This window comes from Tachyglossus aculeatus, chromosome 19 (assembly GCF_015852505.1).
Source record: "Tachyglossus aculeatus isolate mTacAcu1 chromosome 19, mTacAcu1.pri, whole genome shotgun sequence".
NCBI lineage: Eukaryota > Metazoa > Chordata > Mammalia > Monotremata > Tachyglossidae > Tachyglossus > Tachyglossus aculeatus.
The window spans coordinates 38,288,363-38,306,575 of record NC_052084.1 but is presented as its reverse complement, the minus strand read 5'-3'; the positions used below and the strand labels follow the sequence as shown (position 1 = coordinate 38,306,575).

Here is an 18,213-nt window from a genome sequence, read left to right as displayed (position 1 = left end):
CACTGAATGGCCAGGAAGGTCTCCAGGGAGGTCATGTGAAGGGGGATCTTAAATTTAGGGAAAATTGGAGGTAGCAGAGGAAGTTGAGGAAAGAGGAGAAGCAGGGTGAACTCTGCAGGTATGGCAGTCCCAATATCAGACTGGAAGCCAGAGAGACTTCACTGAGGCGTGGAAACAGTGCAGCCACGAAGGAAGAGGCACCTTCGAGGCTAAAGGAAGTTTTTGCCTCCCCAAAATGTGTCTCTCAGGCCCGAGGAAGGACTCTCTCCTCTGTAAAGGTTCTGGTACAAATACTCACCATTTAAGAATGGAGTGCTTGCTTCCCCCTCATCTTGGAAAATTTCTTTTGGTGCACAAGGACAGGGAGAGGGGGAGAGAGTGTGTTTTCACTATCTACGGGGTTTCAAAATCCCTGAGTAGGTGAGTCTCTGCATCTTGTTAAAAGCATCCAGTGGGACTGGGCCCACAGCTCTGTTTTGGACTTAGATGCAAAGCCAATGGTCCCTTTACTTAGGCCTGATGTTGATTATTATCTCAATTATTCCCTAAACCAAACAACACACAGGATGAATTTTGCTGATCTGAAAAGTGAAAATCTCACTTATTTGCATACTCAAACTGTGCTCTAAGTTTGAATTCCTTTATGATCATTTAACATCAGTAAGAATCAAATGTGTAAAACAAAGTGCTCGTATTTTCAGGCTAGATATGTCATTGTAAAATGTACTCCTGTTGACAACTGAGAAATTTTGGTCATTTATTCTGATCAAGTGAAGCCTTACATAGAAATCTGCTCAATTTATACTTTGTCTTATAGGATAAAACGTCATAGCAACTACGACTTAAGATTGAATCCTTAAAGACACTAATCTCAAAAAAACCCCACTCAGGAGTCAAAACCAAAATATCAGAAAAAAAAGTAGGTCTGTGGGTTGCCAATTTTAAAGAGAGAGAGAGAGAGAGAGAGAGAGAGAGAGAGAGAGAGAGAGAGAGAGAGAGAGAGAGAGAGAGTGTGTATGCGCACACACGCGCATGTGCAGGGGAGGGGGGAGCATCTACACAACAGCCTAATTTTAAACCAATCAATTGAAAAGAAGATGGACCTTTTAAAATTGGGGGAAGAGGGGGCGGGAATCAGATGATGGCTTGTGGGGTGATCTGCTTCACAAGGAAAGGGCCTTTGTTTGGCTGGAAATGCAGCAGACCACACAGATACAGCTCCCATGCAGAAACCCCACTGATGGTACCCCCGTTGACTTGCAATCTCATCGGCAGTGCCGGTTCGGGCTCTTTGTTGGACAGGGAGTAAAGAGAATTGCTCTCAGGTCATCACTGTCCAGGGAAGCATGCAATACTTATGGTTCCTGCCAAAAAATAGAAGTCACTGGGTGGACCATCACCTGCTTCTCCAATGGTGCCCAGGCACCACAAGTTTTTCTGAAATTTTAGACTTTAGAAGGGTGAAGAAAATCCCTCAAAACTCACCTCACAAAGCAGGCAGATGAATGTAGAAAACCCAGCCCAACAGGCACTTTGTCAAAAAGTCTGACTACTACCGGTAGGAAGATGAAGCAATGCTGAAAAAGGAGTTCCACACTCCGAGGGGTTTTTGTGCTCTCCCAAATGCTAAGTACAGTGCTCTGCACACAATAAGAGCTTAATACATTTGATTGATTGATTTTTAAGTCGCTCAATTTTAAAGTACGTACGGTACCCGTAGACAGCTGCATTTTAAGTCATGGTAGACAGTTCCTATTGATGTGACAACACCCTGGCCTGCCTGATAGGGAAGACCAAATTCTAAATAACAAAGCAATTGAAGCCATCAACTTTCCTTTTTAATTTGACCCATCAATTATTGTCACCTTAATGAACACTGGCAACAGATTGTCCTGTTGTTACATAACCCATGCTAAGCATCGAAGACCTCGGCCTGGGAAATGTAGACTGTAATCAAGGAGTCAATAGTTGCCCAAAATCAGAATGCAAAACCCGAGAATATTTACCAGTTTTGATTTTATGTTAAGATAAACTACACTTTGATTCTACTGTTTCCTTGGAAAAGAAGCAACCTAACAATAAAGGGTAAAAAAGCCCTATAATAATAATTTAAGTGCTTACTGTGAGCCAAGTCTGGAGATAGATAGATACGGCTTGGACATAGTCTCTTTCCCTCTGCACTGTAAGCTCACTGTGGTCAGAGAACGTGTCTCCCAACTCCGTTACACTGTACTCTCCCAAGCGCTCTGCGCACAGTTAGTGCTGAAATATGATTAACTGATTTCTCACACGGGGCTCACAGTCTAAGCAGAAGGGAGAATAGGTATTTAATTCCCATTTTGCAGATGAGGAAACTGAGGCCCAGAGAAGTTAAGTGACTTGTCATGGATAACACAGCAGGCAAGTGGCAGAGCTGGGATTAGAACTCAGTCTCCTGGCTCCCAAATCTGTGCTCTCTCCAATAGGCCATGTGGCTTCCCCTACTTCACTTGACAGCAGGTCACTCCAGCTACTCGCCCTTATGAGGATGGATGCACTGTTGTTGTAGCAGCATAGGAGAAAAGTGTGAGGCAGGTGGTTCCAAGACTGTAGAACAGGCTGCGCTGGCCCTTGTGGGCTTGGTAAGTGGTCAGCCCCGGGCCTCATACCGCAGCCTCTATCCGCACCTCACACAGCTGGGAGGGGTGAAGCCAAGGCTGGTCCCATATTTACAATGGTAGACTCTCCCCACCACCCTCCTCTTTGGCCCTGCTCCCATGCAAACAGACCATGGGTGTTTCTGCTGGTCTGGTCTAAGTGGCACTGCCCAACGGACCAACTGTTAAGTGCCTGCATGGAAACCATCAACCACTGAACCAAGGTTTCTAAAAGAGTCAGGCCCTGGCATGGCCAGTCCCAAAAGGAGACCGTGCCTCACAGCTCTCAGTGCCAAGGTGCCCAGCCCGGTCTAACCCTTGGAGAGGTGGTGCCCTGGGAAAGGAGTCATCATCGTCCTGGTCTACTCAGAGGGCGGGAGGAGGAAGACAGGGCCCGGGGGGGAGGGGAAACGGCCCTGTTGCTATTGTAGCTGGTTCCCCATCACGTCTCCTCTAGTGCCAGGAGCCATGTGGAGGGCAGGTAGCCCTATGTGGAGCAGTGTGGTCATCGATGGCCTCATGGTGGAGGCAGCATTGGGGAAGAACTCGCTCCTAAGGCACCAAGCGAGTGCCACTCTCTCTATGGCCAGCATAAAAGCAACTTCTTCTGGTAGACTGTGAGACCGCTGTTGGGTAGGGACCGTCTCTATGTGTTGCCAACTTGTACTTCCCAAGCGCTTAGTACAGTGCTCTGCACACAGTAAGAGCTCAGTAAATATGACTGACTGAATGAATGAATGAATGGGTCCCAGTGCCTGTGACCCCTCCACTGATGGTGAGAGCAGAGGGCCAGGCAAGGCCAGGGATTGCCGCTCACCTCTCATTGTGGTGTTAGTACAGCCGAGTTGCATGCCATCAGCTCACTCCCTGCAGGGTGGGACGAGTGAGTTACTTTGCCATGTACAAGGGGAGAAAGAGACTTGGGGGAGCCAAGTATGGTGTGGCCCCGCCCACCGGATTCTTAATTTAGATTACAGCTTTTGCCTGATGATTTTACAGTTTGTGACAAACTCCTGGTTGTGTCATGGGGTGAATTTACATTCTGATAGTGATATCTGTTGACAGTGTGTTGGTGAGGGACAGCGAAAAGGCAAATTCCAAACTGAACATGATTGATTGGAAGAGTAGTGTTAAAAGGAAGTGATTTTATTCTTCCATATGCCAAACATAAAAAGATACTACGTAGTCTTCCCCAAACTGTACATAAAATGCCTAATAGCAGAACTGGAGGAGAGGGAGCAGGAGTGGATGATGAGGGTGCAGTCGGAGAGAGTTCCTGGTCTTGCTCGTTCTCTCTCTGTCTCACACTCACACACCTCCCGCCCTTAATCGAAAAAAAAGGGGGGAGGGGAGGAGAACGAAAGCAGAGATAGCACCAGAGATTTCAAAGGAGAGAAAAAAAGAGAGACGGAGTATTTCTTGGCCGAAGGTCAATTTCCCAGGCCATGACTGATGGATTCTCCACCAGGAGATTTCAATAACCGGCCCAGATTTATGCAGGATGTTTGAAAGCTGGGGATGAAGAGGGACAGATCAGGTATCCTAACTGTGGGCAGAATCATCACTGACAGATTGTTTTTTAAAAAAACAACCATGACATCAACTTTTGGGAAGTTACTGCGGTTCCAAGATATCTTTTCTCCTCTGAAAAGTGACTCCTGTTCAGTTGAGGGAGTTTTAGGAAGGTTCAGCAACTGATCAGTCAATCAACAGTATTTACTGAGTACCTATGGTGTACAGGGCACTAGGTAACCACGCTCCCTAATCTGAAAACCAAAATGCCCTCTTCTGCTCTCATATCTTGTGTCCACCATGGCAACTCAGTCCTAGGAAACAAATGTATCTGCCTTATGTGACCCAGTGGATAGATTGGCTGTTTCCCCACCAATCAATGGCCTAAACATCCTATTGTTAAACAACCATCTCTATAAATTATATACCCTAAATCATTTATTAGTGTCTGTCTCCCCAACTAGACCGTAAGCTCACTGTGAACAGGGCAACGTTTCTACCAACTCTGTTGTACTGACCTGTCCCAAGCACTTAATACAGTGCTCTGCACACAGTAAGTGTTCAATCAATACCACTGATTGATTGAACCATCAGCCAATTGGATCCTCCCTTTATTGCACAAAAACAGGACCCCCGGCTACAGCGTGCCCCACATTCACCTGCTTATTGGACGTTATCTTAATTTGTCTGGAAAATTTATTATTGGGGAGCCAGAAGATGAAGTCTGTGCTTCAAAGCTCCTGCCTTTCCAGGACTGAGGTATCAGAAGGCGCTACTTCTGCTTTGAGGACAGTCAGGGAAGGACACTAATTGATCAATAAGTTTGATCTCATGTTGGAGACTAGATATCCTGAAGAAGAAAAGGCAGGATAAAGTTATGATGAACGCAAATAACCCCTTCCTCCCCAACCCAACCCATCAGTCTTGCTGGGCATGGCTAGTTTTTCCTTTGGCCAGGAAGGGTCAGCTGTGAAATTGTGTAAGATCCAAAATGGAAAAAGAAAATGGTTCTTGTGGAAAGGCCACTTCCTAACTCCGCAGCGCCGAATCTTCCCTTCCTGAAAATAAAACTGGTGTAGGTCGATGGGACAAGAGCTACCTCGGGGCCACCAGGGTGATGGTTGTAGTGGCCCAAGGCTGCCCCTGGCTGCTCCCAGGAATCAGCTCGGCTGTGGCCCTGCACGTGAGGCGACCAGTCTTCATGTCTGAGCCTGGTAAAGCATGAGAGACAGGGAACTGGAGTTCTCTCTTAATTCAACCCACATACTCAATCCGTTCCCAAATCATGTTGGTCCTACCTTCCCAGCATCGTTAAAATCTGTCCTTTCCTCTCCATCCAAACTGCTACCACACTGATCCAATCACTTAGCCTGTTCTGCCTTGACTATGGCTTCAGCCTCCTTGCTGAATCCCCTGCTTCCTGCCTCTAGCGTGGCTTAGTGGAAAGAGCACGGGTTTGGGAGATCATGGGTTCTAATCCTGGTGCTGAGACTTGTCTGCTGTGTGACTTTGGGCCTGTCACTTAACTTCTTTGTGCCTCAGTTACCTCATCTGTAAAATGGGGATTAAGACTGTGAGCCCCACATGGGACAACCTGATTACCTTATATCTGCCCCAGTGCTTAGAACAGTGCTTGACACACAGTAAGAGCTTAACGAATACCATCATCATCATCATTATTATTATTACTAATAATAAAAAGATATTCGGTTCATGTTTCTCAACTCCTCAAAAAAACTCCAATGTTTTCCCATCCACCTCTGCACCACACAGAAACTCCCTATCATTGATTTCAAAGCACTCAATCAATGACATTTATTGAACACTTAATATATGCAAGAGCACTGTACTAAATGCTTGGGAGAGAACAGTATAACAGAGTTGGTAGATACATTCCATGCCCACAACAAGCTTTCATCTAGAGGGTGAGCCTACTGTCACTGATTTCCTGCTACAACTTAATCCACTCTCCTCACTCCTCCAGTGCCAACCTATTTATTGCATACATGATTTTGAAACCTGCCTACATGTTTTGTTTTGTTGTCTGTCTCCCCCTTCTAGACTGTGAGCCTGTTGTTGGGTAGGGACCGTCTCTATATGTTGCCGACTTGTACTTCCCAAGTGCTTAGTACAGTGCTCTGCACACAGTAAGCCCTCAATAAATACGATTGAATGAATGAATGAATGAATTTTGATCTCATCTATCTCGCCGTTGAACCCTTGCCCATGTCCTCCCTTTGGCCTGGAGCTCCTTCTCCCTTCATATATGACAGATCACCACGTTCCTCACCTTCAGAGCCTTATTAAAATTACATCTCTTCCAAAAGATCTCATCTCTTCTAAGCCTTCAATTCCCCTACTCCTTCTCCTTTCTGGGTTGCCTATGGACTTGCATCTGTACCTTGTAAGTACTTGATATTCACCCCACACTCAGCCCTGCAGCACTTATGTACCTACTCATAACTTATTTTAATGTCTGCTCTTCCCTCTAGGCGATAAGGTTCTTGTGGCAGGGAAGGTGTCTACCATCTTGGGTGAATTGTACTCTCCCAGGCACTTAGTACAGTGCTTTGGACACAATAAGCACCCAATACATATCACTGGGCAGATGGAGCTGGGGAGAAGATGGCAGAAGTGTCCCAATACACAGGCAGAACAGCTGCCTCTCACCCTTCATCAGGGGTGAGTAGGCAGTGGCAGGGAGAGAAGAGTTACCCACAGCATTGCACAACACTGTACACCCCTTTACCGACTCCCCTCACCCACAGACATGCTCACACAGACATGTATGCTGGGACAGACCAGCCAAAAACCAGGCCCAAAAGCCACTTTAACAGATTTGGGGCATAGCAAGGGAAACTCTGGAGTCCGCAGGTTCTGGCTCTAGCGCAATTTGGAACACCACACTGACCCGAAAGCCAAATCGGCCCAGTATCTTCTCTGGCACACAAAATGATGACAGTCTTCTAAAGGCGCAAACGTCACAGGGACATCGAGCACTTGAGCGGCTGCCCGGGTTGCACGGAAAAATTCTATTCTCCAAGCAGGACCACATTAAGAGAAGTTTGGGCCCAGGGAAGAACCGTCTAGTGGGGCCCTCTTCAAGCGGCTCCCCATTTCAGGTTGCGGAGGGTTCCCAAAGCTTCAGGCTTCTCCTTCGGCTTTGAGCAGGGCAACATCGACTGACGCTGCTGGTCCTCGTAACAATGATGGTGCATATGGATGAAGGCATGGTCATGCACAAGCTTGCATGGATAGCTAAGGTAATGCAGGTGACTAATATTTTTTTTTTCATTTTACTACCGAAAACAATCCAGCAAAGAATCCCTGTTGGAAGCAAACCTAGCAGGCATCTGCTCAGACTTCAGTGGAACCGGACGAATCTCAGATCTCCACAAAGTCACCCAGGGAGGGTGAGAAAGGTGCACTGTCTGCCCGGTCCACTAAGGGGTCACTCGGAGAAAGTGTCTGCTAAGATCCTGCGAAAGGAGGAAGACTACTAAAATTATCCCATTAAGGTGTCGCGGGCCAAAGAATCCTGAGAAAGAGAATTCAACCATCAGCTTTGGGTTGGGCCTCCCTACCTTCCAAGTTATGCCAGTCATTAAAACGAGACAGATCCACAGAGGTAGCTCAAGCTGGCAGCAGAAGAGGAAGAAAAAAAGCATGCGAGACGGAGAGTGGCCGGCAAATTGGGTGCTATTCTCACCAGACCACAGCAAAGAGGGTTGGATGGTCAAGGTAAGGAAGAGCAAGGTTATGAGGAAACGGGAAAGGGAAAGCTGAAAGAAAAAGGAAGGAAAAGGGAGTCCCAGGAGGACCACAGGGATAAGAGAGATAAAAGAAAGGTTAGGCCCCTTTCACCCCACCCTCTTTTTTAGATCCTTCTCCCATCTTCACTTGTTCCTGCATCAAAGCATGAAAGACAGGGTACTCTCCCCCGAGTGAACAACTGAATTTCAAAGGTCCAGAAATACAATACATGTACATCTGCATGCACAACCATCAAAAACTCCAAAAGCTTTGACGACAGAAAAATGACACTAAATGTTTTAAAGGAAAAGAAAGTCATTTAAATATAGCAAGAGCAGGAAGGATGAGGAGATCCTATGGGGGCTTTATGGCTCTTTGCATCTCACAATTTTTGGTGCTGAAGTGTGAAAGCCTAATTCGCATCCAATTTACTACTATAACAAAAATGATCCCTTTCCAGTTAATTATAGTTCATATGCATTCCTCAGTCCTACGGACAGCTCCACAATTAACTTTTCCACTCGTATGTAAACCAGGTCTAAAACAAGCAAATTGTTGGATGACTTTGATGTTTTTCACCCAAAATGGGCTGGCTAATTTTTCCATTCCAGTTACCATTCCAGTCTTTAAACTGCCTTAATCTCCTGCCCTCAGATGTCGACCTTGTGCGAACAGGGGTCACAGGTCAGAACAGGCAGACCTCAAAAGATCTGGACTATCAATTCATGCCTGAAAGATTTCTCCTCCACAAAAGAAACCAACTAAAAAGCAAATTCCAAAAATCTAACCACACAAGCCTAGGATGGAACAATTATTCATTGGAAAATGTGGACGTGCAGCTACGGAAAAGCTTCACTGAAGATGGCACTTAACGACTTCAGAGCCATTTTCTCCCCCATCTGGGTACTTAGGAATGCAATCAGAAAAATAAAACTCAAAAGGACGGAATTAGCAACTTGTATGAATAAACTCCTTGACTTGGAAATACTACTCCCCACAATAACAAAGGCTTAGTTGGTTGGGGTGGGGGAACTGATTTTCAAATTAACACTGATTTTCAAATTAACACAACTCCATTTAAGTTAAAATAAAAATGCATTTTGCCTAAACTACGATGAGTGAACAGCGCTCATACTGTATTATTTTTATAACGCTAGCTGGAGGGGGGCTGAGGTGGGTTCTCTATAACGTGGAGCAGGTAAGTACAATCAGGTGAGAGAATGTGGATGGTTTGATGCAGGACATCTCCACTGTGGGAAGGACAAGTGAAGCGCAAGGTCAGCCAATGGTGGAGAACCCTCATCCCTGACCCAACAAGAGTCTATCCTAGCCAGCAACAGCAGCACTGCAGTACTACTGGCTCCATTTTACAGAGTAAGATTAAGTTGTGAGAGCACAAGACACCTTTCAAGAACTCGGAAGAACACATTACATAGACCGTCCTTGGGGCTGGTGGGGGTGGGAGTGGTGGGGGGAAGGGGAAGCCGTCTGCACAGGCACTGAAGAGATGAAAAGAGATCGCAGAAACATTTCATGACATGGGAAAGCATCTTAGGGAAAGAGAAGAAACAATTGATTACCTGTCTCCCTTTGGTTTTCTTTTCTGTAACATCTTCCCTTTGGGTCGCCTTTCACTTCCCAAGCAGGGGCTCCCACCTGGGCCCGTTACCCGTATCGATTCAAGGCCTTTGGAAGATTTCTTAAATGTGAATTCCACTGGTTCACCCTCTTTAAGGCTTCGAAACCCTTCCATGTGTAACTTGCTCTGTAAATGGAAGAAAAGACTCTCGGTTACCACAGCCTCTTCGTGCCACACAAAAAGCATATCACCACTTCTGAGCCCTGTAAAAACATTTGCCCCTATTTATATATTACGCCAGACAATCTTGTTAAAAACTATTTTCTAGATTCTACATTTTTCCCATCCAACTACAAGTGGGGGTAAAAAAACATTAAGACCCCATTGAGGGATTATGTCCCCATGACTTCCAGACTCTGCCCAAGGACAGATGGTTTACGGATAAGTCGCAAAACCCTGGTGGGCAGGGAATGGGTTTACTAATTCTGTTGTATTGTACTAAGCACTCTCCCAAGTGCTTAGTACAATGCCCTGGCCACAGTAAGCGCTCAATACCACTGACTGATTGAGCTCCTGGCAATTCAGGCATACAAGCCTCCCGGGGCTGCCCAGTGATAACTTGCCCATGACAACTGGACTTCTTGGGTCAGCCCTGGGGACAACTCATTTGCAACCACCTCCTGCTCCATCGCCTACTGCACTAAGAGCTTGGGGAGAATACACTTTCAATTCGGACTGTTTACTGAACGCCTGTTTTTGAGCAGAGTGTCATGTTAAGTGCTTGAGAGAGTACACTGGAGGTTGAAGACACGATCCTGTCCCTCAAGAAGCTTACAATCTACTGGGCAGGACATACACAAAACAATAAATATACAGAGAGGAGGAAGAAGTGCTTAAATTGTAGACTGTGAAAATCAAAATGTACGAAAATGCTACCGGAGGTGATGAGTGCCTAACCCTAGAAACCGATGGTTGGAAGAATGGGACCTGAGGAGGACAAAGAGTCACTGAGGAACACCTCCTGGAAGAGGTGGGGTTTCAGCAGGTTTTGAAGGTGGAGAGACTTGAGATGAGAGTACCAGGAGGAAGGAAAGGCTTGGAAGCCAGGGGTCAGAAACGTAAGAGTCAAGAATGAAGAGAGTGAGGTGGGTCTGGGTGGAACAGAGATTGTGGAGCTGGGCTGCAGCTTTCTCATTTGCAGAATGAGCTACTTTAAACCATTTACTCTTAACTGTTGAACAAACTGCTCTGTTGGAAACAATCTCTTGTATTTATCCATACCTTTTGAGGGTTTTTCCTGACCAGCCTCTGGCCCCCAAATCCCCTCTTTATGTCGGAAAGGGGCAGAGTGTTAGAACAGAATCATTTTTCTGCAAAAACGTTCAGGACATTTTTCCCCACTCCTCAAAAAACTCCAACGGTTGCCCATTCACTTCTGCATCAAACAAAAACTCCTCACCATTAGCTTTAAAGCACTCAATCACCTTACCCCTTCCTACCTCACTTCACTACTCTCCTACCAAGACCCAGCCTGCACACTTCACTCCTCCTATGCTAAACCTTCTCACTGTGCCTTGATCTCAACTACCTCAGCGCTGGCTCCTAGCTCACAACCTGCCTCTGGCCTGAAACACTCTTCCTTCTCAAATCCGACAATTACTCTCTACTGCACTTTCCCAGGGCATAATGCGCTGGGGAGGTATGCAATAAAGGCCATATCACTAAACCTACTCTTCTCACCTTATCCTGGATACAAAGCCCCATCTTAGGAAAACGCTCCAGGATAGGGGGAGGAAGACTCCAACTTCACTTCTCCCTGAAGCTCTCAAGTGCTGATTTCTGGACCCCACCACAGGAGAGGAGATGAAAGAACTCACACAGTATTTTGGAGATGGAAAGATGCTTAACAGACTCCACAACCCCTTTCCAGACTGTGAGCCCGTTGTTGGGTAGGAACCGTCTCAATATGTTGCCGACTTGTACTTCCCAAGCACTTAGTACAGTAAGCACTCAACAAAATACGATTGAATGAATGAATGAATGAATGAATGAATGAATAGTATTATTCCCAGTTTTTCCTGTCCCTCGCCAACAGAAAGCTCAATGGTAACATGGTAGCATATACTGGTGGGCAGAGGCTGGGCAGTGTGTCCGAAGGATCCCCTAGTCACCGAGACCCTCTGATGCCAACCTGCCTCACCGCTTTGCGTGTTCAGGGGGTGTGATCTCCCTCACAGGAGAGTGCGGGGTGGGGGGCTAGGTACCGCCAGGCCCCTCCAAACAAGGCAGCCATACATCCAGCGGGCAGTGGCCAGCCTGGCCCCAGGAAACAGTCCCAACAGCAGGGTTGCTGCCACGCCCACAGGACGGTGATTTATTCACGTTCCATGGGCAGGGCCCTTCTGGCAGACTCCTGGGTGTCTGCGGCTCCACAGGCAGACGGACGGACCAACGAACGGACAGCAAATGAGCCTGCTGGCTCTGAAGAGAGACCAGCCACAAGAACCTGGCCTCACATCCTCTACCACTTTCTCGCCCCAGAGAGAGGGGGGAAGAAAGATGACTAGAAACAAGCAATAAAAGCATTTTTTGCTTCCAGTCTTCCAAATGAGTATGTTTACTTTAAAACACACACACACACACACACACCTTCCCCCCTTCCAAAAAAAAAAAAAACACCCCACTTTTCAGCCCCCAAACAAACCTCTGCATAGTTCTTAAATGGTTGATAAAACAGAAGAACTTTCTTATTCTGTGAATGGAACTAGATTCCCTCTTGATATTTTTCTTTAAAATAAAAAAGCATCACCTCATTTTGATTAACTGAACAGATGGAGGTTTGGAAGTTGGTGTGTTAATCCTTCACAAACTCTTACATACAATTAATAACATAAAGAATAAGGCACTGACTAGTTAGATTAGCGTGGGAGGATGGCAGAGAGGGAAGGGGACTAATTCTGAACAGAACCCCGACCTCAACCCTTCGGCATCAATGACACAGTTAGGATATCACACTCAGCCGTAGAACTTCTGCCCATATGGACTTACACACCCTACTATTTAAGCACTAATGGAGGTGCACATCCATTTTTTCCTTTTCTTTCTTCTATCTGTAATTATTTTATGCCTGATTCCCTCTCCCCACCTCAGTCTGTAAACTCTGGGGTGGGGGTGTTGGGTGTGGTCTGGTTGAGCTCCTTGGGGGCAGGGAACTTGTCTATCAACTCTCTTGTATTGTACTCTCCAAAGCGATTAGTACAGTGCTCTGCAAACAGTAAGCACTCAATAAAAACATTGATCGATTACTTACTGTCATTCATTCAATCGTATTTATTGAGTGCTTACCGTGTGCAGAGCACTGTACTAAGCGCTTGGAAAGTACAAGTTGGCAACATATAGAGACGGTCCCTACCCAACAGCAGGCTCACAGTCTAGAAGGGGAGGACAGACAACAAAACATATTAACAAAGTAAAATAAATATGTACAAGTAAAATAAATAAATAGAGTAATAAATACGTACAAACATATATACATATATACAGGTGCTGTGGGGAGGGGAAGGAGGTAAGGCGGGGAAGATGGGGAGGCGGAGGAGGGGGAACATTCATTCATTCAATCGTATTTATTGAGCGCTTACTGTGTGCAAAACACTGTACTAAGCGCTTGGGAAGTACAAGTTGCCAACAAATAGAGACGGTCCCTACTCAACAGCAGGCTCATAGTCTAGAAGGGGAGGACAGACAACAAAACATATTAACAAAATAAAATAAATAGACTAAATGTGTACAAGTAAAATGAATAGAGTAATAAATACGTATAAACATATATACAGGTGCTGTGGGGAGGGGAAGGAGGTAAGGCGGGGGGGTGGGGATGGAGAAGGGGAGGAGGGGGAACACATAAAGCCGATCCCTACCCAACAGCGGGCTCACAGTCTGGAAGGGGGAGACAGACAACAAAACAAAACATATTATCAAAATAAAATAAATAGAATAGTAAATATGTAATATACGATTGAATGAGTAAGTGAATCCTGCACTCTTCAAACTCTACTGTACTCTCCCAAGCTGCTAGAGTTCCTGCATATAACAAGCGCTTACAAAACACTATGACGACTTAGTACAGTGCTCTGCACAGAGTAGGTGCTCAATCAGTACTGCTGATGGATTAGCTGACAGCAGAACACGCAAGTGAGGGAACAAGAAGAGCTGCAGCTGCGGACAATTAGCAAAGAAAGAGTCTTCAGGCAGTGAAAGCTGGAGGCATGTGTCACCAACTCAGCGGGACACACATGGGTCACTTCAGAAAAGCAAATTGGTAGCTGACAAGGGCCTTATGAACCCCTCAGGCCCTCGGAACAAAGGGAGCTAGAAAGATGAGGAGTATCAGTTAGTATCTTCATAATAATGGTATTTGTTAAGTGCTTGGGTAGATACAAGATGATCAGGTAGGACACAGTCCCTATTTCACACAGGGCTTGCAGTTTGAGTCGGAGGGAGAAAAGAAATCGAATCCCCACTTTACAGATGAGGAAATTGAGGCCCAGAGAAATTGGGATTTGCCCAAGTCCACACAGCAGGCAAGCGGCAGAGCTGGGACTATTACCCCGGTCCTCTGGCTCCCATGGCTCTTTCCAAGGGGCCATGCTGCTTCATAAATTCACAATGATGAATGCCAAGCATGAGCAAAACTGTTTTCTTTCCCATCAAATCAGGTCCAGAACCAAGGGGCACAGTGTACCCTAAAAATAATAAACAGTCCAAGGTCTTATCCTAATGTCTTCGGAGTTCTACCCTACCCACTGACTTACACTTTACAAATGCTTCATTTATAAACAAAACGTACCAATATTTTATGTTAAAAAAAATCCTTCCCCAAAGCCTACAAATGTATTGACTTAGTCTTTCAGAAGTTCAAATAAATTGATGCTAAAGAAAAATACTTCTTGAAAAAGGAACAAAGTCATTGTACTCTTTAAATAAAACATTTACTGTTGCTTTTACAGATGTGACAGATTATGTAAATATGTAATGTGCCTCAGATACCAGAGTCAGTGAATGACTGACCGTTCTGACTCAGAACAGGAAATGAGTGAGTGAGAAAGAATTACAGCTTTATATATGGAACTGAAACATGGATAGCGGTGATGATTTTAGCAAATGAATGTACAGGTATTTCTATGTAATCCCACAGAATTGGAATTTTACAAATAAAAGCCATATTCATGTTGCAATGGCATTTTGATGATAAATTTTAGTTTTTTATTGGGTATATATTGGTTCATTTTAATTACAACCAATACATGTCTAAATGAGTTATAGGACGTACTTGTTGCAAGCTGTCCGTGAATGGAACTAGATTCCCTTTTGATATTTCAGTTGTTTTTTGGTTGTTTTTTTTTTAAAAAAAAATCCACGTTCTAGAATCCTATGCAGCATGCCTCCTCCAAGTGGCAAGGCCTGGGCCCCCGTCCTTGACTCACGCTTCCAAGGCCCGGTGATGGCATACCCAAGCCTACCTAAGCCCACCCATCTCCTACTACAACCCAATTGTACCTAGCTCTCACCTATCCCACAGCAGACCCCCTTGATCATCTCCTCCCTCTGGCCTGGAATTCCCTCTCCCATCACATCCGACAGTCCACCACTCTCCCACCTTCAAAACCATCCTAAAATCATATACCCTCCAAAAGGCCTTCCCTGCCAGCCTTCATTTCCCTTAACTGCCCCTCTCTCTGCACCACTTTGCACTTGGTCATGTACCCCTTAAGTACTTTGATATTCACTTCAGATCCACAGCACTTCTGTACATAACCTTACACTCTATCTCCCCTATCTGAAATTTATTTAAATGTCTGTTTCCCTCTGTAGACAAGAAGCTTAGGCCGGCAAGTTCCCCTAGTGCTGAGTACAGCTGGTCTGCCACAATAAGCACTCAAAGAATACTACTGGTTGATTGATCGCCTGGAGCCAAGTCGAAGACCATGACCATGCAGGGCTCTACCTCCACTAAAGTCAAGCAAGTCATGGGTAATGATGACAATAATAATAATAATAATAATAATAATAATAATAATAATAATAATGGCATTTATTAAGCTGGATCTGACTGCAATGCTGTCTTCTCTATTAATAAAAACAATACCAATCAATCAGTGGTATTTATTAAGGGCTTACTGAGTGCCAAGCACAGAATTTAGCACTTGGGAGTGTATAATACAATAGCATTGGAAGACAATTTCCCCGCCCACAAGAAGTTTATAGTCTAGAGGAGGAGACAATAATAACAACAGTGATAATTGTGGTGTTTGTTAAGTGCTTATTATATGCCAAGCACTGTGCTAAAGTCTGGGGTGCATACAACATAATCAGGCTGGGCAGAGTCCCTATCCCTCATGGGCTCACAGTCTAGATAAGAGGGAGAACAGGTATTTAATCCATATTTTACTTGCCCAAGGTCACAGAGCAGGCAAGCAGTGGAACTCTCGGCTTCAAGGCTCTCCATCCCCTCGCCCCCTCCTACCTCACCTCCCTTCTTTCCTTCTCCAGCCCAGCCCACACCCTCCGCTCCTCTGCTGCCGCTAACCTCCTCACTGTGCCTCATTCTCGCCTGTCCCGCCGTCGACCCCCGGTCCACGTCCTCCCCCTGGCCCGGAATGCCCTCCCTCCGCACATCCGCCAAGCTAGCTCTCTTCCTCCCTTCAAGGCCCTATTGAGAGCTCACCTCCTCCAGGAGGCCTTCCCAGACTGAGCCCCCTCCTTCCTCTCCCCCTCCCCCCCACCCTACCTCCTTCCCCTCCCCACAGCACCTGCATATATGTTTGTACAGATTTATTACTCTATTTTACTTGTACATATTTACTATTCTTTTTATTTTATTTTGTTAATGTGTTTTGCTTTGTTGTCTGTCTCCCCCTTCTAGACTGTGAGCCCGTTGTTGGGTAGGGACCGTCTCTATGCATTGCCAACTTGTACTTCCCAAGCGCTTAGTCCAGTGCTCTGCACACAGTAAGTGCTCAATAAATACAAATGAATGAATGAATGAATGAATGAATGAATGAATGAATGAATGAACTGGGAAAAGAACCCAAGTCTTCTAACTCCCAGGCCCCTGCTCTTTCTGCTAGGCCATGCTGCTTCAATCAATCACAAGTATTTACTCTCTTCCATTTCCCTGCCCCTTCACCCCTCAAGGAACCCTTTCAAGCATTGCTTACTGTAGGAAATGATCCTGTTTGGCCCTTCAGGCACGGCAGCTCCCCATTTTGAACCCACCCTTCTCTAACTCACTGTGATGGAGGCTACTATCATTATTATTATTAAAATGGGGATGAAGACTGTGAGCCCCATGTGGGATAGGGACTGTGTCCAACCTGATTAATTTGTATCTACCCCAATACTTAGAACAGTGCCTGGCACATAGTAAGCGCTTAATAAGTACCATTATTATTATTAATAGTAATTATAATAATAAGTGCTTACTATGTGCCAAGTACTTTTGACCTCATCTATCTTGCCACCGACCCCTCACCCACTTTCTGCCCCTGACCCGGAACACCCTCCCTCTTCGTATCTGAAAGAAAATTATTTCTCTCCCCTGACTTCAAAGCCTTACTGAAGGCACACCTCCTCCAAAAGGCCTTCTCTGACTATGCCCTCTTTGCCTCTTCTTCCACTCCCTTCTGTGTCACCCTGACTTGCTCCCTTTCTTCATCCCCTCTCCCTTCCCCACAGCCCGTACGTACATAGCTGTGAGCCTGTGAGACTGTGAGCCCGTTGCTGGGTAGGGACTGTCTCTATATGTTGCCAACTTGTACTTCCCAAGCGCTTAGTACAGTGTGCTGCACACAGTAAGCACTCAATAAATACGACAATGAATAGCTGTAATTTTTAAATTTATATTAATGTCTTTCTCCCGGTCTAGAACTAAGCTCATTGTGAGCAGGGAAAGTGTCTATTATATTGTTATAATGTACTCTCCTAAATGCTTAGTACACTGCTCTGCATACAGTAAGTACTCAATAAATAAGACTGACTGACTGACTGACAGACAACTATGCACTGGGAAAAATACAACCCAATTGGATCGGACACAGTCGCTGACCCACATTGAGGCTCACAGTCTATGGGGACGGGAGAATAGGTATTCCAACCCCATTTTACAGATGGGCCAATGGAGGCCCAGAGAAGGTAAGCAACTTGTATACTTATGCTAGTGTAAGTAGCCCCATTTTTAAAAATCTGAATATTTGAAATGTTGAAATTAAAAACCTGCAGGAACATACTCTAGAGTGTTCTGTCCCTCAAAAATTCCAGAGAACAATAACCACACCACTCTAGGTACAATCGAGGTTCCATCCAGCTCGGAATTCTCCATTTGCAGGTGGCAAGAACTTACTCGCACAGTTAGGGATGGATCATCTAGCTAGATTGTGAGCCAGACTACCCATTCCTAGTCCCTCTCCCCCTTCACTGAGGGGGATTACCCTTGTATCCTCTCCCAGTGCTTGGTACAATGCTCTGAACACAGTAAAACTCTGGATGAATGCTATTACTATTACTGTTAGCTAGACTTTAATGTTAATCACTCAATCATTAGAGGCAATTTTTATTTTCCAATTTAAATGTATCTTTTTTCCCTCATTAAATTTCTGCATCATTTTGTCCATTTGCTAGTTTGGGATCTTGATAAATACCACTGATTAAGAGTAACAGTATACAAATAAAAAGCTT

At 45.3% G+C, this 18,213-nt stretch overlaps 1 protein-coding gene across 2 annotated transcripts in view; it reads right to left on the bottom strand.

Moving 5' to 3' along the window:
• LIN28B (lin-28 homolog B) overlaps positions 1-18,213 on the bottom strand; it is a 71,829-nt gene that overhangs the window by 8,360 nt on the left and 45,256 nt on the right. For both annotated transcript variants that reach the window (XM_038761318.1, XM_038761319.1), the window contains exon 4: positions 9,482-9,666. In XM_038761318.1, coding sequence (XP_038617246.1) covers positions 9,482-9,666 — 185 coding nt within the window. The remainder of the gene's footprint in view (positions 1-9,481; positions 9,667-18,213) is intronic.